The 25,284-nt window shown below is 46.8% G+C and overlaps 1 protein-coding gene across 1 annotated transcript in view; it reads left to right on the forward strand.

Moving 5' to 3' along the window:
• The window catches only part of ect2l (epithelial cell transforming 2 like), a 48,811-nt gene that overhangs the window by 14,766 nt on the left and 8,761 nt on the right, over window positions 1-25,284 (forward strand). Inside the window, exons 8-19 of the mRNA XM_080200836.1 lie at window positions 832-955; window positions 2,488-2,656; window positions 4,114-4,242; window positions 6,693-6,785; window positions 10,125-10,307; window positions 11,763-11,866; window positions 14,063-14,179; window positions 15,256-15,336; window positions 16,746-16,960; window positions 18,348-18,495; window positions 23,664-23,737; window positions 24,623-24,779. Of these exons, the coding sequence (XP_080056962.1) occupies window positions 832-955; window positions 2,488-2,656; window positions 4,114-4,242; window positions 6,693-6,785; window positions 10,125-10,307; window positions 11,763-11,866; window positions 14,063-14,179; window positions 15,256-15,336; window positions 16,746-16,960; window positions 18,348-18,495; window positions 23,664-23,737; window positions 24,623-24,779 (1,594 nt within the window). The remainder of the gene's footprint in view (window positions 1-831; window positions 956-2,487; window positions 2,657-4,113; window positions 4,243-6,692; window positions 6,786-10,124; window positions 10,308-11,762; window positions 11,867-14,062; window positions 14,180-15,255; window positions 15,337-16,745; window positions 16,961-18,347; window positions 18,496-23,663; window positions 23,738-24,622; window positions 24,780-25,284) is intronic.

Raw genomic sequence — 25,284 nt, forward strand, 5'->3', positions numbered from 1 at the left:
CTTTACCCTCAAATTGACTTTCCAATGCCAAAGCCCCACCTTGGGACAGCTCCGAACTACACCAGCCACAAGCTCCCAGACTCCATTCCCACCTCAGCTGGAATATCTGATTGCCCAGGAACAGGAGGAGGCCATTTGGCCCCTCGAGCCCGTTCCTTTGTTCAATTGGAACATGGCTGGCTTGTAGTTTAACTTTGTTTAGCCTCCTCAGTTTGTATCCCTTAGCTATCAAAGTTCAAAATTCCCACAATCTCAGTTTTGACCCCCCTCCCCCCTCACTCCCCTTCAACTTGTTTCTGTGGGGAGGAGAGAATTCCGCATCTCCATCCCTCGCCTACCCCCTCCCGCACCAATTCCGTGAGGAAGTGCATTGTGACATTAGCCCTGGCTCTAATCTTGCATCGTGTCTCCTTGCTCAGGACTCCAGCACCCACTCTCCCCAACCGCCCACCCCCACCTCAGGAGATAGTGGAAGGGGTGATGGGTGTGGGTGTGAAGATGATGATGGAGGAGCATAGCCTGTGCATCCTTCATAATTTGACCCTTTATAGACCCAGGGTCATTCTGGTGAACCTGTCTCCGTATTTGGTTGGGTGCATTGGCCATGCTAAATTCTCCCTCAGTGCACCGAACAGGCACAGGAGTGTGGTGACGAGGGGATTTTCAAGATAACTTCATTAGGGTGTTAATGTAAGCCGACTTGTGACTAATAAATAAACTTTACATTATTATCTTTCCTGAGGGACAGTGTCAGGAACTGAACACAAGTTACTCCCATGTCGCTGTCCAGAAATGTGTTGACTTGATGAGAGTTTCTCGATTGAATTGCAGGAAGAATCTGTCTGGAGGTGGTTCCTACCCTGCGTTACGTCACAGCAAAGCAGCACTATTAGAGAATAACAGCTCTGAACAACCCTGTGTCATCCTCATATCGTCCAGGATTCCCGCCTGGGAGGTAACAGCTACAGAATTGTGGACATTCTGGGAGTGGTAGGGCTTGGATGGGGGAGAACAGGTGATGCTTGTGAATGGGGGTAGGAGGATTTTCTGACTGGGAATTAGTCAATTGATCCTGAGGTCGGGATGGGGAGGGGGTCGGACGTTGCACTGTTGGTGAGCGAGAGTCAGAAACTCGGACAGTCCCAAAGAACCACAGGATCAGGAAGATGGAAGTTTCTCAAACACAGGCACTCACGCCCTCCCTTCCACAACCTCATAACTCCCAAAGCACTTCCCAGCCAACGAAATACTGTTTTATGGGTGGCCAACTGTTGTATGTAGAGTTTGTGGCACAGCAAGCTCCCACAAAGAGCAATGTTGTTTGAGTGATAAATGTTGACCAGGTTTGACCTTTGCCCAGGGTGGAAATGTCAATTACTAGGGGACAAACATTTAGGGTAAAAGGGGGAAAGTTTAAAGAAGAGGCAAGTTTTTTTACACAAAGTGCCTGGAATGCGCTGCCAGAGGAGGTGGTAGAAGCAGATATAAGAGCAACGTTTTGACAAGTACCTGAACAGTCCGGGAATAGAGGGATATGGGCCGCGTAGGGGCAAAGGGTATTTAGTTTAGAAAGGTGTCAGCGTGGGCTTGGTGGGCTGAAGAGCCTGTGTCTGTGCTGTGCTGTTCTTCGTTCCTTTCTCTTTAGGATGGTGGCAGAGGTGGGGCTTTCCCTTACTCTTGGAGTTAGAGTCATTACAACAAAGAAGAAGGCCATTCAACCAATTGAGTCCCTGCTAGCTCTCTGCAGAGTAATCCAGTTAATCCTCCCGCTCTTTCCCCGTATCCCTGCAAGTTTATTTCCCTCAAATGTTCATCCAATTTCCTCTTGAAATCAGTTGTCATCTTTCCAACCCCCTCAAAAGGCAGCGAGTTCCAAGTTGTTACCACTCGCTACAGAATAAAAGCTTTTGCTCACACCACCACCCCCCCATCTCTTGTCCACAATCTGTGTCCTCCAGCCCTTTGGCCATGAGTGAATGGGAACAGCTTCCCATCTAAGCCTGTCACAATCTGATGCATCATCTCCTTTGATCCAAGGCAAACAATCCCAGATTCCCCAACCTAACCCTGTAGTTAAATCTCTCATCCTTGGAACTGTTTTGGTCAATCTCTCTCTGCACCCCCTCAAGGATCTAAGTGTGGTGACCAGAATTGGACGCAATACTCTAGTTGTAGCCGAACTGTACAGATCTTTACAAAGACTATCCTTTGAAATGCTGCCTTGGGATGTTTTCCATTCACTCCCCACCCTAGGGCACCTCCAGTAGTTTGGAGCTCCCTCAGGACTGGACCGGAATTTCAGCATGGATTATGGGCTCAATCTCCTGGATTGGGGCTTGAGTTCACGACCTTCTGATTCAGGGGAAGGTGGACCCATTTAAAAGAAAAACTTGGGGTCAAGAGGCGTTTGAGCATCTTCAACATGTATGACGCAGTTTGGGGAGGGAAGGAGCAGTCCTCATGTGAGTGAGAATGTTCTACCTACAGATGGTTGTGGATTGTGTGAAAGTTGGCGTGATATCCGTGGTGTATGAGCACAGTGGGACAACGCTGGACACTCTCCTGTACCGCCTGGAAAAGGTGCTGAGAGGCCGGAGAGCGAGAAGCATTGGAATTATCGCTGAGGGTGACCCGACTGAGATCGACCTGGTACAAGGCAAGTAGAAATGGGTGTTTCAGTTGATCAAACAGTAACGGCTAAATGAGCCCTAGCTCAGGGCAATGTTACCATCCAGGTAAAGGATGATCAGGAAGGACATTCCTGCATTGGAGGCAGTTCAGAGAATCATAGAATCCCTACGGTGCTGAAAGAGGCCATTCAGCCCATCGAGCCTGCAGTGACTACGATCCCAGGCCCTATCCCCGTAACCCCACCTATTTACCCTGCTAATCCCCCTGACACTAAGGGGCAATTTAGCACGGCCAACCCACCGGACCCACACATCTTTGGGAGGAAACTGAAGCACCCGGGGGAAACCCACACAGACATGGGGAGAATGTGCAAACTCCACACAGACAGTCATCCAAGGCTGGAGCTGAACTCGGGTCTCTGGCGCTGTGACGCAGCAGTGCTAACCACTGTGCAGCCCTTAGGTTTACAAGGCTGATTCCTGGGACAAAGTGGTGGTCTTATAAGGAGAACTTGAGCAGGTTAGGTCCATGCTCATTGGAGATTAGAAGAACGAGAAGAGATTTTGTGAAAACATTTCAGGTTTTGAGAGGGTTTGACAGGGTGGATGCTGAGAGGATGTTTCCTCCACTGGGGAAGCTATAACTAGGGGGCACAATGTAAATATAACAGGTCTTCCATTTATGATGGAGTTAGAAGGAATTTCTTCTCCCAGAGGGTGGTTAGTCTTTAGAATTCTCTCCCCCAGAGAGCAGTGAAGACCAGATCATTGAGTATATTCACAGCTGAGTTAGACAGATTTTGGATTGGTGAGGAGGCGTTTTGGGGGATCGGCAGGAAAGTGATCAATCAGATGACTGACTCAAGGGAGGTGATGGACTATTAATCCAGAAACTCAGCTAATGTTCTGGGGACCCAGGTTCAAATCCCGCCACGGCAGATGGTGGAATTTGAATTCAATAAAAAAAAATCTGGAATTAAGAATCTACTGACAACCATGAAACCGTTGTCGGAAAAACCCATCTGGTTCACTAATGCCCTTTAGGGAAGGAAATCTGCCATTTTTACCTAGACAGGCCTACATGTGACTCCAGAGCCACAGCAATGTGGTTGACTCTCAACTGCTCTTGGGAAACTAGGGATGGACAATAAATACTGCCCATGCTCCTTAAATGAATAAAAAAGTGCTTCCACTTGCTCCTGTTCCTTATGTTCTTGTGAAGGCCTGTTAACATGGACAGGGCCCAGCCACTGTGAGATCCACAAAGCTCCCTTTCACTGGGCAAGTTTCCAGGCAGGTGGAGGCCTCTGGCCTCTGCTGGTTGCCTGGCAACCCGATCAGTACAGGGAATAGAGGCCTCCATCGAGAGTCAATGTGGAAGGGACGGGAGACCAGGGGTCTGCCAACTCTGCAGGATTGCGGAAAGTAACATTACTGACAGGATTCTCCCCCTAATCTCACCTCATTTCCCCCCTCCTGCCAGGCTGTAAAATCAGTTCCAAGAACCTTCCGGAAGCCAAGCGAAGAAGATTCTGGGAGAGCCTGAGTGGCTGTGTCCTGTCACAGGAAGATGGCGGCCACATCGATATCTTTGTCCCATTGGCTGGATCAGGTTAGTTTCTAACCTTTAAGAGTTTAAGGCGGATATATATACAAAACAATGTTTGGTTTGAACCAATACTGACTGCTCTGGGCTAGGAGGTAGTTGTAATAGATAGATAATCTTCGCTCTCGTTGAATACATCATTTCTCAGTCAGAGATGAACTGCTGACTTGCTCCTCATTTTGAGGTGTATTTTAGCTTGATCCAACTTTGGACTGGAACCACTGCAAATCACACACAACCCTGACTTTGAACCATTGAAAATTACAGCACAGAAAGAGGCCATTCAGCCCTTCTTGTCTGTGCCGGCTGAATATCCAGCAGCCAATCCGAATCCCACCTTCCAGTGCCTGTTCCGTGGCCTTGCGGTTCCAGCCAGGTGCAGATCCAGGTACTTCTTAAATGGAGTTGAGGGTTTCCGCCTCGATCACTAATCCGGGCAGCAAATTCCAGATACCCACCAGCCTCTGGCTTAGGAAGTGTCTCCTGATATCGCCTCTGATCCTTCTACCTTGGGTGGAATTTTGCACTCTGTGCACGGAGCCTGGCTGGGGAGAGAAACCGGCTGTGTATCTCCCCAGCAGCGCAGCTGAGTTTTCTCCCCAGATTTACCAGAAATCTGCACCTGGGGTCCTGGTTTTTGCCGCCAAGCTGGCAGGAGGGGGGGGTGCCTGATGGAGCCAACAATCCTGGCATCACAGAGATTGGGCGCTTTTAATAAAGGGCATCCCGACCTGCGTTAAAGTAACCCTCCAACTACAGATGTGGGATCCCTGCGCAAGGATATTTTGGCCCTGGAGGGAGTGCAGAGGAGGTTTACTAGGCTGATACCGGAGTTGAGGGGATTGAGCTATGAGGAGAGGCTGAATAAACTAGGCTTGTACTCGTTAGAGTTTAGAAGAATGAGGGGAGATCTCATTGAGACGTATAAGATGATGAATGGGATGGATAGGATAGAGGTGGAGAGACTCTTCCCGCTCAAAAAAGACAGTAGGACTAGGGGGCACAGCCTCAAGATAAAGGGGAGGCGGTTTAGAACGGAGTTGAGGAGGAACTTCTTCACTCAAAGGGTGGTGAATCTCTGGAATTCTCTGCCCGTTGAAGTGGTGGAGGCTGCCTCACTAAATATTTTTAAGACGCGGGTTGATGGGTTTTTGATAAGAGAAGGGATTAAGGGTTATGGGGAGAGGGCGGGAATGTGGAACTGAGCCACGACAGATCAGCCATGATCTTATTGAATGGCGGGGCAGGCTCGAAGGGCTAGATGGCCTACTCCTGCTCCTATTTCTTATGTTCTTATGTTCTTATGTTCTTATCCCTCATAACAAGCACTGGGCATTCCTCCCCTACTACACGTTAAGGTGAAGCCCCCAAATGGAGTGCTCTGGAGGGTCTGCCACTGGTTGGCACTGCCAAGTTGGCAAGGCCAGTGGGCACTGCCAAGTTGGCAAGGCCAGTGGGCACTGCCAAGTTGGCAAGGCCGGTGGGCAGTGCCAGAGTTGCAGGGGGGCAGTGCCAGGGCATGTCTCGCTCTCTGTGGGGAAAATTGGAAAACAAGATCCCACTGGCTGGAATCTCTTGCGATATTTTGTACCCACGTTGGATGCAAAATCACCCTCTTGTATTTCCCCCGGGTATCTGACCCCTCTGCCAGAGGAACCTTGTCCACCCTATCTACGCCCCTCATAACTTTGCTTATCTCAATCAATTCACCCCTCAGCCTCTTCTGCTGTAAGAAGAATAACCCTAGCTGATCTGATCCTTCCTCATAGCTGCAATTTTTGAGTAACCTTCTTGTAAATCGCTGTTGTACTCTCTCCAGAGTAAATCATTGGAATTTTACCACCCTGTCCACCACGGAATCAGAGCGGGCAAGGGGCGGACAACGGGAATGTTCATTAATCTCAGATGGGAATTTTTGGTCTCACTCAAGCGAGTCCGTAAAATCCCGCTCATTATATCATTTAATGTGGTGACCGGAACTGTACACAAAACTCCAGCTGTGGCCTAACCAGCGTTCTATACAGTTCCATCATCATATCCCCGTCTTTGTGTTCAGTACCTCGCCCAATAATAGCAGGCGTTCCTTACGCTTCCTTACCACCATATCTGCTAGTCCTCATTTGGAAATATATCACCGTTCCTTCACTGTCACTGGGTTAAAATCCTGGAACTCTCTCCCTAACAGCACTGTGGATGTACCTACATCACATGGTTCAAGAAGGCAGTTCACCGTCACCTTCTCAAGGCGAGTAGGGATGGGTAATAAATGCTGGTCTCTGCATCTCTGAAGAGAGAGAAAGGATGAAGGGGAATGGGAAGCAGGTAGGGAGGGAGGATTTGTATTTGCCAGAGAGGGAAAGGGAGTGAGAGGTTTGATGGCCCTAACAGCCTTCCCCTATCTGTAAAATCTCTGAAGCGTTTATCTCTGAATCTAACCCATCTTTCTGTGTGGCCAGAGGCAGGGATGGAACTTCTTTCACAACTCTCCGCACTGACTGCCATGTACTACAGCTCACCCACTGGTATAGTGACTGGATCCTACCAGCACAGTGAGTATATTGTGTCTACACCCCTGCGAAGGACAGATTGCTGCAATTCATTCCCAATTCAGCATTATCTCAGCCCGGGCAGACTGATTAACCAGTCAATATTATAGAAAGGATTGTACATCATTAACTAGGTTCCACTTTCTCACCACGTCCCCACTCTCCCACCTCTTCCCCACTTTTCCACCTTCTCTCAACTCTTTCCACCTTCTCTCAACTCTTTCCACCTTCTCTCAACTCTTTCCACCTTCTCTCAACTCTTTCCACCTTCTCTCAACTCTTTCCACCTTCTCTCAACTCTTTCCACCTTCTCTCAACTCTTTCCACCTTCTCTCAACTCTTTCCACCTTCTCTCAACTCTTTCCACCTTCTCTCAACTCTTTCCACCTTCTCTCAACTCTTTCCACCTTCTCTCAACTCTTTCCACCTTCTCTCAACTCTTTCCACCTTCTCTCAACTCTTTCCACCTTCTCTCAACTCTTTCCACCTTCTCTCAACTCTTTCCACCTTCTCTCAACTCTTTCCACCTTCTCTCAACTCTTTCCACCTTCTCTCAACTCTTTCCACCTTCTCTCAACTCTTTCCACCTTCTCTCAACTCTTTCCACCTCCCGCAGGCCTGCAGTGTAACCACATGCAGCTTTGAGGTCCCATCTTATCCTTGCAGCAATGGCCTGGTCAAAACCTTTGAGTTTCAGTCTGATGCGTTCTGTGCAAAGCCACCTGTGCTAAACACTTGTAAACTCAGTGATAGAGGCGGCAGCTCAATCTCAGCATTCAATATTTGATTCACTTTATTATTGTCACGTGTATTATCGTACAGTGAAAAGTACTGTTTCTTGCGTGCTATACGGACAAAGCATACTGTTCATAGAGAAGAAAAGTAGAGGGTGCAGAATGTAATGTTACAGTCATAGCTAGGGTGTAGAGAAAGATCAACTTAATGCAATGTAGGTCCATTCAAAAGTATTTTACCAACAGGGGAGAAGCTGTTCTTGATTTGGTTGGTACGTGACTTCAGACTTTTGTATCTTTTTCCCAATGGAAGAAGATGGAAGGGAGAATGTCCAGGGTGCATGGGGTCCTTAATTATGCTGGCTGCTTTACTGAGGCAGCGGGAAGTGTAGACAGAGTCAGTGGATGGGAGGCTGGTTTGCGTGATGGATTGGGCTACATTCACTATCTTTTATAGTTTCTTGCAGTCTTGGGCTGAGCAGGAGCCCATACCAAGCTGTGATACAACCAGAAAGAATGCTTTCTATGATGCATGTGTGACATTGGTGAGACTCGTATCTGACATGCCAAATTTCCTAGACTTCTGAGGAAGTAGAGGGGTTAGTGGGTTTTCTCAACTATCGTGTACGCAAGGAGGGACCAGAATAGGTTGTTGGTGATCTGGACACCTCAAAACTTGAAGTTCTCAACCATTTCTACTTTGTCCCCATTGATGTAGACAGCGACATGTTCTCCACTATGCCTCCTGAAGTCGATGACTATCTCCTTTTGCTTTGTTGACATTGAGGGAGAGATTATTGTTGCCACACCAGTCCACCAGATTCTCAATCTCATTCCTGTACTCCGTCTCATCATTGTTTGAGATCCGACCCACCATCGAACTGGAGGGGAATTTGGCCACACAGTCATCGGTGTATAAGGTGTGTAGTCAGGGGCTGAGAACACAGCCATGTGGCGCACCGGTGTTGAGGATGACCGTAGAGGAGGTGTTGTTGCCTATCCTTACTGATTGTGGTCTGTGGACAATAACCAATAGCTACTTTGGATCCCCAGGTGGGAGGGTGGATTGGATTCCATTATTCTGGATCCCTGCTTGTGTTCTGTACGGTTAACACTTCCTCCCATTGGAGGAGGCGGGTGACCGTGGGTGGGAAACAGGCATCTGAAGCCACCAGGAGATTTTCATTTTCAAGTGCAGCGTGGATGATACATCTCGGCCTCCTCTGAAGGTCCCCAGATGCCAGTGTTCAGCAAGTTTGATTCACTCTGCACCATGTCAAGAAATGGTTGAAGACACTAGATACTGTAAATGGAATGGGCCCTGATAACATTCTGGCAATAGTACTGAAGGCTTATGCTCTAGAACTTGCCATTCTCCTAGCCAAGCTCTTCCAGAACATGGACATTTACCCAACAATGTGGAAAATTGCCCAGGTTTGTCCTGTACACAAAAAATAGAACAAATCCAATTTGGCCAATTACCTCCCCATATTTCAACTCTTGATCATCAGTAAGTGATGGAAGGGACACCAGAGCAATCAAGTGCCAGTCACTCTGCAACAACCTGCTCACCAATGCTCAGTTTGGGTTCCACTCGGGTCACTCAGCTCCTGACCTTATTATACCCGTGGTTCAAGAATGGACAGAAAAGCTGAACTCCAGAGATGAGGTAAGACTGTCCTTGACATCAAGGCAACATTTGACCGAGTATGGCAACTTGAAGCCTTACTAATCTGGGTTCAATGGGAATTAGGGACAAAACTCACTATTGGTTAGAGACATACCTGGCACAAGTGGATGGTTGCGGCGGTTGGAGATCAATCACCTCAGTCCCAGGACATCTCTGAAGGAGTCTCCTAGGATAGTGTCCTAGACCCAACCATCTTCAGCTGCTTCATCAATGACCTTCCTTCCATCATAAGGATGGAGGTGGAGATGTTCACTGATGACGGCACAATGGGATTTTCCTGCCATTCCCACAGCTGGGATCTTCAGGTTCCACCAAAGGTGACCTCACCGTGGCAGGTTCCCCAGTAGCAGGATGTCACACAAAACACTATAGACCAGCGGGACTGGAAGATCCTGCCAGTGGCCAAAGGCAACGCACCTCCATTGGAAAACATACCATATAAAGTGCTGGAAAACATACCATATAAAGTGCTGGAAAACCCTGGCCATTAGGCCAGGTAACCGAATGCTTGGTCAGAAGGGTTGGTTTCAAAGAGGTTGAGGAAGTGGTGAGCCGGAGAGGTTTAGGGAGGGAATTCCAGAGATTGGGGTCCAGACAGTCAAAGGCATGGCCACCAATGGTGGAGTGATTAAACTCAGGAGTGAGCAAGAGGCTGGATATGGATGAGCGTGGATTCCTCAGAGGGTTGAAGGGATGGAGGAGATTATCAAATGAGGAAAGGACTACGAGGAATTAGAAAACAAAGGATGAGGCTGGTAAGTGAGAGAGATAATCAGGCATCAAGCACAAATAAAGACTTGGGGTGTTGGGGAACGAGGCTTGGCCCATGTCAGGGTACCTGGATACTCATTAGCAACAGTTCACAGGAGTAATAATTCCCCACTTCCTCTCTCAGTAAATTGGAGTATTTGCTGTTAGTCCTCAGTGAATGGCTGTGGAATAGGAAGGATCCTGCTCCCCCAGCTGTATACTTCAACGTGGAGAAGCTGCAGGAATGGAGCAGGTTTGCACACGCACAGGAGGAGGTTCTAAGAAATGTCCGCAAACAGATGAGGCTACGTTTCAAGCAATTGCAGGGAGACGTCTGTGCGAGGATGATCGGTAGGATTTAAATCACACTTTATCCCTTGTTTTGTGTTAAATATTTAAAAATTTGATCCTTGTGCAGTTGCCAGATGTTTTTGTTTTAGTTACCGTGATCTTCCCAGGGCGAATCCCACCAGCTTCTCTAGAATGTAACCAGTGGGCTGTTTCCCTTCCCAAATCCTGGAATTCTCTGTTCAAAATCCAGGGGAGCTCTAAAAGGTTTTACCGAAATGAATGTGGAAGATTAATGTTGAGAATTCCTGCTCAGTAAATCTTTCTCTTTCCTTCCTGTTTGCTTTCTTCTTCTTCACTTCATCCTTTACTCTGGGTGGGTGGGAGGTTTCCATTGCTGAAGAGTGGGAATGTCACTGTCTAGAAAATCCTTAAACCTACCTCCAATCGCCACAATCACACAAACATAAATATGCAAGGGAATTATTGATAAAAGACAACGTTTGCAAATAAGACAGAAATCGTCTGCGAGACAACTCTCTATTTTAGCAAACTCATCAATATGATGTAAATGATTGAGTTCACTCAATCCTCAATGTGACAGTATATTAATCTATGGATTTCAATTCAAAATACCAACCTTTCATTTTTATTATATAAATTAAGGAGGGCAGCATTTTGCGATGCATTGTAATTATTTATATAGTCAAAATTTCATAATTGTGCAATCTTTTAAATATTTATTTGAGTTTAGTAATTGTCTATAATTACATTCTGAATTCTTGTTTATATCATCATCACAACTTGGCACCTGCCACCATAATGGTCATCCATCTGTCTGTCACCATCCATCCATCCATCCGTCCCTTCCTCCATCCATCCGTCCATAGATCCAACTCTCCCTCCGTCTGTCCACCCATATCTCTGCCTGTTTGTCCATCCCTCTAACCATCCATCCATCCATCCCTCCGTCTCTCTGTCCATCCCTCCTACCATCTGTCCACCCATCCCTTCCTCCATTCATCCCCCCGTTCATCCATCTCTCCGCCCATTCGTCCCTTCCTTCATTCATCACTCTATCTATCTATCCATCCATCCATCCAATGATCCATCCGTCCCTCCTGCTCTCTGTCTACCTATCCACCCCTCTGTCTATCCCTCCTACCATCCATCTATACTCTCTACCTTCTTTTCCTTTTTCTTTCACTTTTCTGCTACTCCCCCTCTCTTCCTCTGATGCTATTCCTCATTCCCACACCTGTTTGATTTTTTAAAGCTGTTATTTCCTTCCTCCTTCTTTTGCTGTCCGGATACGCTTTTATTTTTCAATCTTTCCTCCCTTCTCTCTCTCTCTCTCTCTGTCTCTCTCTCACTCAGTTCTCATTTCCCTTTAAGCTCCTTTCTCTCGGGGTATTTCAATGATCTCTGAAACTGGAGTTATTTAAAGAGCCAGTGAAATCAGTGTGGGTGACGCAGCCTTGCTGTGCACTGTGATGTGTGCCCTTTATTTCCCTGTAGGGCAGGTAATGTTTGACTCAATGAGCGTAACCAAGGTCTCACAGAACCAGGAAATTGCTCAAGCTTTAACCGAAGGATTGGTCGCTATGACGAGGGAAAAACAGGTATATATCATTTGGTCGCAACGTTATCTTTCCCTCAGAGACTGTTAGAGATTGGGATGGTACCAGGGACAAGACTGTTCAGTTACTGGGAGAAACTGGAGCTGTTCTCTTGGATACAGAGAAGAATAAAAGGAGATTCAAAATTACGATAGGATTTGACAGAGTAAATAAGGAGAAGCTGTTTTGCTCGGGGAAGAGAGAGACAAACTGAATTATTTTAACCTCTCCCCGTCTGCCTGTAGCCAGAGGCATTTTTGAATTATCTTTAAAGTAGGTTGTGACGTCTTTCCCCAAACTCTCAGTTTGTGTGATCCAATTTTATGACTAAAACACAGAAAACTCATATCATGATTAACTTAGAAGGTTAGTTTATTTCACATTCACACATACGCACACACATACGCACAGACACACACACATGCACACACAAATACATACGCACAGATGCATGCACACACGCATGCACGCACGCATGTACACATGCACATACATAAGAACATAAGAAATAGGAGCAGGAGTAGGCCATCTAGCCCTTCGAGCCTGCCCCGCCATTCAATAAGATCATGGCTGATCTGAAAGTGGTTCAGATCCACTTACCCGCCTGATCCCCATAATGACCAGCTGTTTGGTCAGCTGGGGGCCTGATGTTGGTCTCTTCAGTTAGCTGTTAATTCAGCAGATTGAGGGAGTTTTAATTTTCAAAGGAATGTGGAGATCACGCGAGTTAGGAGACCTTTCTTCTTCACAATGATTTCAAAGGAGATGTTTATCTCGTGACTGAAACTGGCTTTGGTTTCAGGACTGGTAATGTCCCAGCCACTAGCTTTTGAAAGAGTTATCACCCATTTAGATCTTGTCTAAAAAGACCCTCTGACTCCACTGGAGAAGTGAAAGTTTTCTTAAAGTTAAAGTTTATTTATTAGTGTCACAAGTAGGCTTACATTAACTGTAATGAAGTTACTGTGAAAATCCCCTAGTCACGACACTCCGGCACCTGTTTTGGTACACTGAGGGGAAATTTAACACAGCCAATGCACCTAACCAGCACGTCTTTTGACTGTGGGAGAAACCGGAGCACCCGGAGGAAATGCACACAGACATAGGGAGAACCCTGCACAGTGACCCAAACCGAGAATCGAACCCAGGTCCCTGGCGCTGTGAGGCAGCAGCGCTAACCACTGTGCCACCGTGCCGCCCAAGCTTAACACTATGCAAATGCTGTGCATTCTCACATTTGAAATGGACCTGGACAATCCCAGGTGTGAGATGGGTCTGTTAATAACTCTGCAGGAATAACAACTTTCGATCTGCAGGTCCCCTAGTTCTGTGATTAGACATGAGGTTTGCTGATGATGACATGAAGTTTTTAGTATGCTTGTAATTCCTAGTTTCCGGAACAAAGGGCCAATGCTGCAGTCATGTGACTTGTAACAGCCATCTTTTGGGTTCAGCAGTAAGTCATTTTAGAAGAAGCAAATAAAGAGAATAAAGTCTGATTTACACAGTCTTTCCTGTCTTATTGACAAATTGTGTTGACCAGAGAGTTGGTAACCAGAGGGCAGAGATTTGAAATCATTGGCAAAAGGTAGTTTTAGACTCCCAAAGGTAGGGGAGCCTAAAACTAGAGGGTATAGAATTAAGGTGAGAGGGGAGGTACAAACAGGTCCAGAGGGGCAATTTTTTCACACAGAGGATGGTGAGCGTCTGGAACAAGCTGCTGGAGGTAGTAGTAGAGGTGGGTACAATTTTGACTTTTAAAAAGCGTTTAGATAGTTACATGAGTAAGATGGGTATGGAGAGATATGGGCCAAATGTGGGAAATTGGGGCTAGTTTAGGGATTTGAAAAAAAACGGCAGCATAGATAAGTTGGGTCGTAGGGTCTGTTTCCATGCTGGAAACCTCTATGACTCTGTGAGAGGGAGCTGAGAAGTAGTTTTGTTTTTGAGCAGTGAGTTATTATAGTCTGGAATGCACTGCCTGAATGATGTGCAAAGAGACTCAATAAAAATTTTTTAAAAGGTGTTTTACTGTATGTAGGGTGCTATAAAAATTCTAGTAATTGTTGCAATTACAGTAACTTTTCCAATTTCTCAATCCCTTCATTGGAGCCAGATATTTGAAGCTTGTCCCAGTACGAGACCTGCTCCAATTCAGATCCTACTTTGTGCAATGTGAACTTTCTCTTTATATTTCAGGAGAAGCCTTTGGAGTTTCTCGCTAACTTCCTCCACAGCCGATCTGGGAGGAGCAAGTCATTGAAAGCTGCTGAAACGTTTCTGACACAAGGTGGCGGAGGGATTGACCTAGTCAAGGTGCAGTCACCTGATTCCTTTCTTTAATCTTCAAGCAAAAATACTGGGGATGCTGAGATTTTCCAGCATTTTCTGTTTTCCTTTCTTTCTTCATTTGACTCTTGGAATCTTACACCACAAAAGGAGGCCATTTGGCCCATTATTGTCTGTGCTGGCTCTTTGAAAAACCTATTAAATTGTTCCACACTCTTTACCCCACAGTCCTGCAATTTTTTTGCCATAATCATTTTTCATCTGCACGGATTTATCCGATTTCCTTTGGAAAGGGATTTTTGATGAGAAATTGTAAAACTGGATTCACGGATTTCCAGTTCAGGAAACATTGGCCGACAGGAGAAGAACAATAAAGAAATGTTAGCGGCTACATTACTCACCAAGTCTGGAACATACCCCACGTCTACTGGGTCCTGCGGAGGCCGGGAATATTCCCAACTGGATCTCAGACTTCTGGTGGAGTTCCCGATTGGGAAGGTATTTTCAGGGCAACACTGGGTGTCAGGCGTATCTCTCGCCTCTGAGTCCCACCCCAGAAACTTGACCATAAAATCTAGGTTGTCCTCGCAGTTGGTGCGGAGGGAGTGCTGCGTTGTTAAATGTGTGACCTGTTGGGTGAAATGTTAAACCATCTATTCTCTCAGGTGAATGCGGGAGATCCTATGGTAAGGATGCTATGTCCGGTGTCCTAGTTATTCCTCAATGAACATCACCAGGACAGATAAACATGTTGCTGTTTGTGGGATCTTGCTGTGTGCAAATTGGCTGCCATGTTTCCTAATTATAACCCCCTTTTATAACATTCCAGACACTCCTGGCCCACCTTCATCCCACCGCAGGTAAGTGGGAATCTGATTGGATTCAGCAATGATTCCCCCCACTAATACTCAGACTAATACCCCCTGCTGAATCCAACATGAAGAGCAGCCACTCTGCTGTGGGCTAAAGTCTGCTGGTTCCCCCATCGACCCGTATATCCTGTGCAAATCTTCAGGACAGGAGGGGAGATTCCTCCTCCTCCTCACCCACCAAGCCCCTTCTCTCATCCATGTGGGCTTTCTCCCCGTTTTCTTTCCCTGCAGGAAGGTGATGTGGAAGAAGCCGGAAGCCGGGAGCCAGACTTGCATGGATACGAGGAGACTGACGAAGAGTTGATCCACTTGGTGAGTGCTTGGACTGAGGATCATGATAATGTGTGTGAGTGATTGAGTATGGGATTGAGAATGGGTGTGAGAGAGAGGGAGTGGATAGGAAAAAGGCTGAACTATGTAGTTCAATTGTTCTGTGTTTGATTATGTGAGTCTTTTTAGTATTGATGCACACTGTGCTTGATTGGTTAAGCCTGGATGTGGAATCAGAGAAAAGTAAACAAAGCTGCATTGAGCACAGGAAGGCAGAGAGTGAAACATGGAACAGACATTAAAGTGTGACTGTGACCTGATACACACACAGTTATACAGCAATGGAATTAAATATCAAATACACAATACTCAGTGACAGAGTAGATTAACCATAGACTGGAGAAGCTGGGAGTTTGATGAGCTGATTGGGTTGTCATGGTTTCCAAAGTTCTTACCATCCCATAATTCTGCTGCATCAGAAGAAATGTTGAGATTTTTGTGGTGGTTCTGCCAGGGCTGAGTCTCCCTGGCTGTGAGCAGGTGGGGTGGGGGCAGTGGGGTGGGGGGCCGGGAATTGCCACTGTCAAAGGCCACCCTCTGACCCTGTGCTGGGGCAGAGACCCAAACTGGGTTTAGCCTCAAACTGGGCACAAGCTTTGACGTTTAGATACCGAATCATTTGCCTAGATGTTTGTCGTACTCAAGAAGCTCAACACCATCCAACTGTGGAACTGAGCCACGACAGATCAGCCATGATCTTATTGAATGGCGGGGCAGGCTCGAAGGGCCAGATGGCCTACTCCTGCTCCTATTTCTTATGTTCTCATGTAACACAAATCAGCCAGCTCGAGCAGAGGCCACCTTCCCTTCTCAGAGCAGCACCCCTGATTGTTTGAGGTCTTTAATGATGCCTTATCCCCTGATTGTTACAATGGAGCAGAAGGCAGGCTGTGAGTCTCCCTGAGCTGGAATGGGAATCATATTCCATGCTGTTTGTGTTATTGTGAAGCACCAGCCACCTGAACGAATCCCTTCCCCAATCAGCAAATTAAACATTCACTCCCTCCATCAACAGTGTGGACCAGCTCCAGAATTCACTGCAGTAAATTGCCAAGACTTCTTCAACAGCATCTCCTACACCTGTAGCCTCTCCCACCTGGAAGGAAAGGGCAGCAGGTGCATGGGAGGTCAGACCCCTCGAGATTCCCCTTATCCCAAACTGGACATTGATTGCTGTTCCTGCATTGAGGCTGGATCTTAACCCCAGAGCAAATTGTTGTATACACCACCGTGGGTAAGCTTTAACCAGACAGGTTGCAGCTACACAGCTACTCATCACCTTATCCAGGGCAATTAGGGATGGGCAATACATTTGAAGAGTTAATTTTTAATAATATGCCTTTATTTCCCACTGGTCACTTAGGCCTTTGACCTTTCCGGCTCTTTTCTAGAACGGATGGCCAGGCGGTGGATTTGTGGAGAGACGGACACAGTTGGCCAGAGAGATCTTGTCCAGTGAGCACAATTACGTGCAGACCCTAGAGATTGTGAAGGATGTTTACTGGGCTCCGCTCAGAGCAGCGCTGGCCTCCAACCGGGCAATCGTGAGCACGACCAACATCCATCTCATCTTTTCTGACATCCTGTCCATCCTGGAACGCAACAGGTTTCGCAAACTCAGCACGTTACACAAAGGACAGAGAGTGGGGAGGAGGGGTGTTAGAGCTCTGACAAGACACATCAATCAAATGCATCATCTCACCTTCTGGACCATTCTATAAACAAACCCCCCGAACCCTTTGATTAGATTCCAGTCTGTAACTCACTCTTGGGTATCTGTTATTCTATATATAAACTGTCCTGAACCCCTCGATTAGATTCCAGTCTGTATCTCACTCCCGGGTATCTGTAATTCTATATATAAACCACCCCGAACCCCTAAATTAGATTCCAGTCTGTAACTCACTCCTGATATCTGTAATTCTATGTATAAACCACCCCGAACCCTCGATTCGATTCCAGTCTGTAACTCACTCCTGAGTATCTGTTATTCTATATATAAACCACCCTGAACCCCTAAATTAGATTCCAGTCTGTAACTCACTCCTGATATCTGTAATTCTATGTATAAACCACCCCGAACCCTCGATTAGATTCCAGTCTGTAACTCACTCCCAGGTATCTGTTATTCTATATATAAACCACCCCAAACCCCTAAATTAGATTCCAGTCTGTAACTCACTCCTGATATCTGTAATTCTATGTATAAACCACCCCGAACCCTCGATTAGATTCCAGTCTGTAACTCACTCCCAGGTATCTGTTATTCTATATATAAACCACCCCAAACCCCTAAATTAGATTCCAGTCTGTAACTCACTCCTGATATCTGTAATTCTATGTATAAACCACCCCGAACCCTCGATTTGATTCCAGTCTGTAACTCACTCCTGATATCTGTTATTCTATATATAAACCACCCCGAACCTCTCAATTAGAATACGGTCTTTAACTCATTCCCGGGTACCCATTATCCTATATGCAAACCACCCCTCACCTCTCAATTAGATTCCAGTCTGTAACTGACTCCCAGGTATCCGTTATTCTATACATAAACCTCCCCCTCGATTAGATTGCGGTCTGTAACTCGCTCCCAGGTATCTGTTATTCTATATAAAAACCTCCCCCTCGATTAGATTCCAGTCTGTAACTCGCTTCCAGGTATCTGTTATTCTATATCTAAACCACCCCAAACCCCTTGATTAAATTCCAGCCTGTAACTCACTCTTGGGTATCTTTATTACGTATACAAACTACCCGAACCAGTTGATTAGATTCCGGTCTGTAACTCATTCCCGATGTCCATTATTCTATATATAAACCATTGAAACTCCTATATTAGATTGTAGCCTCTAACTCACTTTAGATTTTCATTATTGTAATTATAAATGATCTGATCCCCTCGATTTGATGTCAGCCTTGAATCCCTGCTGATGTGTGTCCTGTTAGCCACATTGCCTTTCCCACTCCAATAACAGTGTTGATTGTTGTAGGGATTTATTGAGGGACCTGAAAGCCCGTCTCGGTGAGTGGGGTCCGTCACAGTGCCTGGGAGACATCTTCATCAAATTCAGCACCGGACTGACACACTACACCAACTTCTTCAACAACTACAGTGCCATCCTGAAGATTATCGATAAGGTGCGAGTCCATCTGGGTCTTCTAGAGAATAGGTTCAGGAAGAACGTCGCGCGTTGGTGATCCTCAGATGAAATTGTCACCCTGTGTGTGAGATTTAAACCAGTCTGGTAAACTCAGAGTCACCATGTCCTGAAATGGTAGATTCAATACTAACCACCTTGACACCATAAGTAGCCAGAATTAGAGGCATTATGTGCTGGATTTTGACTGTTTTAAAGGAAGAAAACCAATTGTTTTAATTTGCCAAGATCCGCTGACACTTTTAATTTGTAAGAAGCCTGACAACACCAGGTTTAAGTCCAACCGATTTATTTGATATTAAACTCACAAGCTTTCGAGGTTAACCTCTTCATCAGGTGGGTTTGCTATCAAATAAATTGGTTGGACTAAAAACCTGGTGTTGTCAGACTTCTTACTGTGTTTACCACGGTCCAATGCCAACATCTCCACATCACTTTTAGTTTGACCAGTTCCCGCTCCTCTGGATGATCTTGTTTTCCTCATTCCACAGCCAGTAGTTGCTTGATAGGAACCTGGAAGCCAAGCGATGGGAAGTACCAGATGGAGTCAGCTAAAAATATTGGGTGGAATTCCCCAGTCTAAAAGCTGGAAATTCCCATCCGACTGTCAATGTGCCTTCACATTGTCTGTAACCTGCCCTCTACAATTGCAGAGGCGGGTGGAGTGGGAGAATTCCGGCTATCGCTTTTAAGATTCTCACCTTTGTTTTCAAATCCTCCCGTGGCTGCATCCCTCCCTATCTCTGTGACCTCCTCCAGCCCTGTGACCTCTGAGGTCTGGGAGTGCCTCAAATTCCAGCCTGGATTTCAATAACTCTGGCATTGTTGCTCGTGCCTCCACCTGAGCTCTATAACCCTCACCTCAGCCTCATCACCTTTAAAACACTCCTTAAAACCAAACCCTTTGATCTAGCTATTATCCAGCTGTCCTAATATCTCCTTATAAGTGCGAGCTGTTGTTGCTGTCTTGTGCTCGGGGTCATGAGTCAGTCAGTTTGTGATCATGAGCATGTGTGATCAAAAAATAGGCCATTCAGCCCTTCAATCGCATTCTGCTATTCAGTTCGATCATGCACCACAACTCCATTCTCATCACACAAACCAGCCTCCCATCCATTGACCCTGTCTACACTTCCTGCTGCCTTGGCAAAGCAGTGCACATAATTAAGGACCCTACGCACTCCAGACATTGTCTCTTCCACCTTCTTCTGTTGGGTAATTGCTATGTGAGGTCACGTACCAACCAACTCAAGAACAACTTCTTCCCTGCTGCCATCAGACTTTTGAATGGACTTGCCTCGCACTAAGTTGATCTTTCTCTACACCCTAGCTACGACTGTAACACCACATTCTGCGTCCTCTCCTTTCCTTCTCTATGAACAGTATGTGCAGTGTCCTTAATTATGCTGGCTGCTTTTCTGAGGCACACAAGGTGTAGACAGAATCAATAAGTGGGAGGCTGGTTTGAATGATGGATTGGGCTACATTCATAACCCTTTGTAGCTTTGCAGTCTTGGGCAGAGCAGGAGCCCATACCAGGCTGTGATACAACCAAAAAGAATGCTTTCTATGGTGCATCTGTAAAAGTTGGTGAGAGTCATTGTGGACATACCAAATTTCCTTAGTTCTTGCTGTAGATTGCCCCACAAGAGGAAACACCATCTCCAAATTTACTTTGTCAATACCTTTTATTATCTTATACACCTCAATTAGATCTCCTCTCATTCTTCTAAATTCCAAGAGTATAGGCCTAAACTGCTCAATGTCTCTTCATAAAATAAACCCCTCATCTCTGGGATCAATCTAGTGAACATCCTCTGAATGACCTCCAATTAAAGAACACATTCCTGTTAATAAGGGGACTGAAACTGAGCACAGCACTCCAGGCGAGGTCTCACTAATGCCTTGCACAGTAGCAGCAACACTCCACTGCTTTTTATACTGGATTTAAAACATCGACTCAGTTTCTCTCTCCACAGATGCTGCCAGACCTGCTGAGTTTTCCCAGCGTTTTCCGTGTTGATTTCAGATTTCCACACCTGCAGCTCTTATCTGACTCCTCAGTCTCCTGTACTCAAGGCATTCCAAACCTTGGCCTGTGGGAGGGAGGCATGAACAGAAGCAGTTTCTCAGCCTGAGCTCAGTCTAAATGGTTTGGGTTCTTCATGTGGCCTGTTTAGTTTCAGCGCTGTTTGTCTCTAATGGGAAGTGGCAGCAAAATGACCTGGGGTGGGGTGGGGTAGTGGGGGGGGATGCGGTTTGATAAGATTAAAGTCAGACTTAATGTTGCTGTTTCCTCCTAATGTCTGCTGATAATGGACCCATTTCTCTCAGGGAGGAAGCAGCCTTTCGATCTGTTACTTTATATTATACGATGACGGCTTGTTATCAGACACCAAGAATTTGTCAATTCACAGCGCGGATCCCTGCTACATCTGTCATTCTCAGCCAGGAACACTGGGAGTGATTGCTCCAATAAATGCTAGGGTTAGGAGAGAGAATGTAAGTTGAGGTTCCCATTTCCAGCTCAGAGACCAGGTTAAAGAGAGGGATGATGGAGATATTCAGATTGTGAGTGGTTCAAATCGAACAAACAGGGAGAACTCCTGGATTTCTCCTGAATCCAGAGATTGGAGCGTAAACATCAAGGCTGACTTCAGAGAATCCTTACAGTGCAGAAGGAGGCCGTTTGCTCCATCGAGTCTGCACCGACAACAATCCTAACCAGGCCCCATCCCCGAAACCCCATGTATTTATCCTGCTAGGACAGCAATGGCCCAGTGGTATTATCACTAGATTATTAATCCAGAAACTCAGTTAATGCTCTGGGGAGCTGCGTTCGAACCCCGCCACGGCAAATGGTGGAATTTTTATTCAATAAAATATCTGGCATGAAACCATTGTCAGAAAAACCCCATCTGGTTCACTAATGCCCTTTAGGGAAGGAAATCTGCCGTCCTTACCTGGTCTGGCCTACATGTGATTCCAGAGCCACAGCAAGTGGTTGATTCTCAACTGCTGTCCAAGGATAACGAGGGATGGGCAATAAATGCTGGCCAGCCAGCGACACCCATGCCCCAAGATTGAATGAAGTAAAAAATCCCTCTGACACTAAGCGGCAATTTAGCATGGCCAATCAGCCTAACCTGCACATCTTTGGACTGTGGGAGGAAACCCACACAGACACGGGGAGAACATGCAAACTCCACACAGAGAGTCACTCAAAGCTGGAATTGAATCTGGATCCCTGGTGCTGTGAGGCAGCAGTGCTAACCACTGTGTCACCAAGCTGACATCCAGCACAGTACTGCAGGAGTGCTGTACTGTCAGAGGTGCCATCTTTCGGAGCAAAAGCTCCCACAGTACGATTTCAGAGCAGAACGGGGTATTTCTCCCCAATGTTCTCAATCGATGTCACACAAAAACAGATTAGCCATTCATTACATCGTTGCACCAATTAGATTTTCCCATTTCCTCCATTGCAACAGTGACTACACTATACTTCATGGGCTGTAAAGCATTTGGAAAACTGCGAGGCTGTGAAAGGTGCTATAGAAATGCAAGTCTTTCTTTCCGGCATGTGGGTCAGAGCGGGAATGGGCAGAGGGTTGTTTGGATCAGGAAAACCCTGGCTGACAAGGGCAGTGACACCCAATCCCATTGTAACATTCCGAAGACAATCGGACATGTGCTTGAGGACAGGTTGACGGAGAGAAAGCTGGGATGTGGAACTGAGCTGGACAGAGCTATTAACAAGCCAACATCAGCGGGATGGGGTGAATGTGCTCCTTCTATCAGGGGCACATTGGGCAGTGAGTCTCTGCTCCCTCTGTAATGCATACTCACTGGGCAGTGAGTCTCCCTGGAGAGTGCGAATGTTTGTCAGCTGAGCACACTGAGGTCTCAAGAGTCCCCAGTGCCTCGTGTGTGAAGAACCACGGAAATCCCTGGCACAGCAAGATCCCACTCACCTCATTGCTCTGGCACCGAGCCTCAGTTGGCATGATCCCTTAACACTTGTGGGGTTTTTCCCGCATTTTCTGAGTTTATTTCAGATTGCCGGCATTTGTGGTACCTGAATGTTCAATCTGCTGTACCCATGGCAACACTGGCTGGGAGAGTAGGGGGAGTGCAGGCAAGTGAGCTGTCTCCCCATGGCCCTTCCCCCTTCCTCCATTTATATACTTATTCCTCGCAAAGATTCTTATCTGAATTCCATAGTCTGGAGGAAGGGAATTTGCCTCCAACCTCTCTTCCTATCTCTTGGCCACAAGCGTAAATCACCGGAGCCCCTCATCGCTGAATCTTCCGTGGAAATAATCTTATCGAGTTAACCCAGCATCCTTTCGGAGACCTCAGTTAAACACAATGAAAGAGAGGCAATAAAAAATGGGTGCAATTTGGTTTGATTTATTATTGTCACATGTATTGGGATACAGTGAAAAGTGCTATACAGATAAAACACACTGTTCATGGGATAAAAGCAAATTACTGTAGATGCTGGAATCTGAAATCAAAAGAGAAAACATTGGAAAATCTCAGCAGATCTGGCAGCATCTGAAAGGAGAGAAAAGAGCTGACGTTTCGAGTCCAGATGACCCTTTGTCGCCACGCTCGGACACCTATTCGGGTAACACTGAGGGAGAATTTAGCATTGGAGAGAGTGCAGAAGAGATTTACAGAAATGGCCCCAGGGATGAGGAACTTTAGATATGAGGATAGATTGGGGAGATTGGAACTGTTCTCCTTGAAGAGGAGGCTAAGAGGAGATTTGATAGAGGTGTTCAAAATCATAAGGGAGCTGGACAGAGAGGGCGAAACCACTCCCCCGTGAAAGGATCAAGAATGAGAGGGCAGAGATTTAAAGCGATTTGCGAAAAGAAGCAAAGATGTGAGAACTAACTCTTTCACACAGCGGGTTTTGGGGTCTGGAATGCACTGTGAGCGTAGTGGAGGCAGGTTCAATGGAGACATTCAAGAGGGCATTGGATGATTATTTTGAAACATGTGCAGGGGTGTGGGGAACAGGCAGGGGATTAGCACTAAGTTTGGAGAGCTGGGGAGAGACACGATGGGCTGAATGGCCTCCTTCTGGCATCGTAACAATTTGTTCTCATTAATTAATAGAATTTTTTTTACTGTTCTTAGTGTCGGGACACTACTCCAGGTTTCCGCACTTTCTTAGCCAGACATGATCGATCTGTGATGACTAAAATGTTGAGGTATGTTAATCATTGCCAGGAATTTCTTACACTGGCAAACCTACATTAGATATTCCCAGCTCCCGTTCCCGGGCCTACATTAGACTGTTCCGGATATTCCCAGCTCCCACTCCTGAGCCTACTCCGGATACTCCCAGCTCCCGTTCCCAGGCCTACATTAGACTGTTCCGGATATTCCCAGCTCCCACTCTTGAGCCTACATTAGACTGTGCCGGATATTCCCAGATCCCGTTCCTGAGCCTGCATTAGACTGTTCCGGATATTCCCAGCTCCCATTCCTGAGCCTGCATTAGACTGTGCCAGATATTCCCAGCTCCCACTCACGAGGCCTACATTAGGCTGTGCCGGATATTCCCAGCTCCTGTTCCTGAGCCTACATTAGGCTGTGCCGGATATTCCCAGCTCCTGCTCCTGAGCCTACATTAGGCTGTGCCGGATATTCCCAGCTCCTGTTCCTGAGCCTACATTAGGCTGTGCCGGATATTCCCAGCTCCCACTCCTGAGCCTACATTAGGCTGTGCCGGATATTCCCAGCTCCTGTTCCTGAGCCTACATTAGAGTGTGCCGGATATTCCCAGCTCCCGCTCTTGAGCCTACATTAGACTGTTCCGGATATTCCCAGCTCCTGTTCCTGAGCCTACATTAGGCTGTGCCGGATATTCCCAGCTCCCACTCCTGAGCCTACATTAGGCTGTGCCGGATATTCCCAGCTCCTGTTCCTGAGTCTACATTAGACTGTTCCGGATATTCCCAGCTCCTGTTCCTGAGCCTACATTAGGCTGTGCCGGATATTCCCAGCTCCCACTCCTGAGCCTACATTAGGCTGTGCCGGATATTCCCAGCTCCCGTTGCTCCCGTTTCTGATGGTCACTCTTGCCGTTGCAGCCTTCAGGAGATCCTGTTGAGTCCTGGCAGCCGTTTTGAGGAGTATGTGACACTGCTGTACGCTCTGCGGCTGCACACGCCCATCGAGCACATGGACCGCCAAGACCTCGACACTGCCATCACCAACCTGAAATGCTTCCGGGATTATATCCGGCAGGTACCTGCGCTGGTTGGATTGGCCCATTGAAACCTCTGAAAACCACAATGTAATGATGCTCACTGGGAGAGGCACGATGGGCTGAAAGGCCTCATGCCCACGTTAACGCGGAGGCAGGATTGGGGGTGGTAGCATACATTCATAGGACACAAATGGCGGCAGGAGGCAAGACCATTTAATCCATCCAGCATAACTTTTCCAATGGCCTCTGTCATGATTGGGTGGTACAGCGGTTAGCGCTGCTGCCTCATGGCCCCAGGGACCCGGGTTCAATTCCAGCCTCAGGTCGCCCAGGAATATGGTGCTTGCACATTCTCCCCATGTCTGCGTGGGTTTCCTCCAGGTGCTCCGGTTTCCTCCCACAGTCCAGAGATGTGTGGGTTAGTTTGATTGGCCGTGCTAAATCGCCCCTTAGCATTGGAGGGATTAGACCATAAGACTGATTGGTGTTAATAAATTGTCCCTAAATTGGATCTCCCTCAATCTGGCGCACGTATAATTCTCT

Source organism: Carcharhinus amblyrhynchos, chromosome 12 (assembly GCF_965287045.1).
Source record: "Carcharhinus amblyrhynchos chromosome 12, sCarAmb.v2.hapA, whole genome shotgun sequence".
NCBI classification, from domain to species: Eukaryota; Metazoa; Chordata; class Chondrichthyes; order Carcharhiniformes; family Carcharhinidae; genus Carcharhinus; species Carcharhinus amblyrhynchos.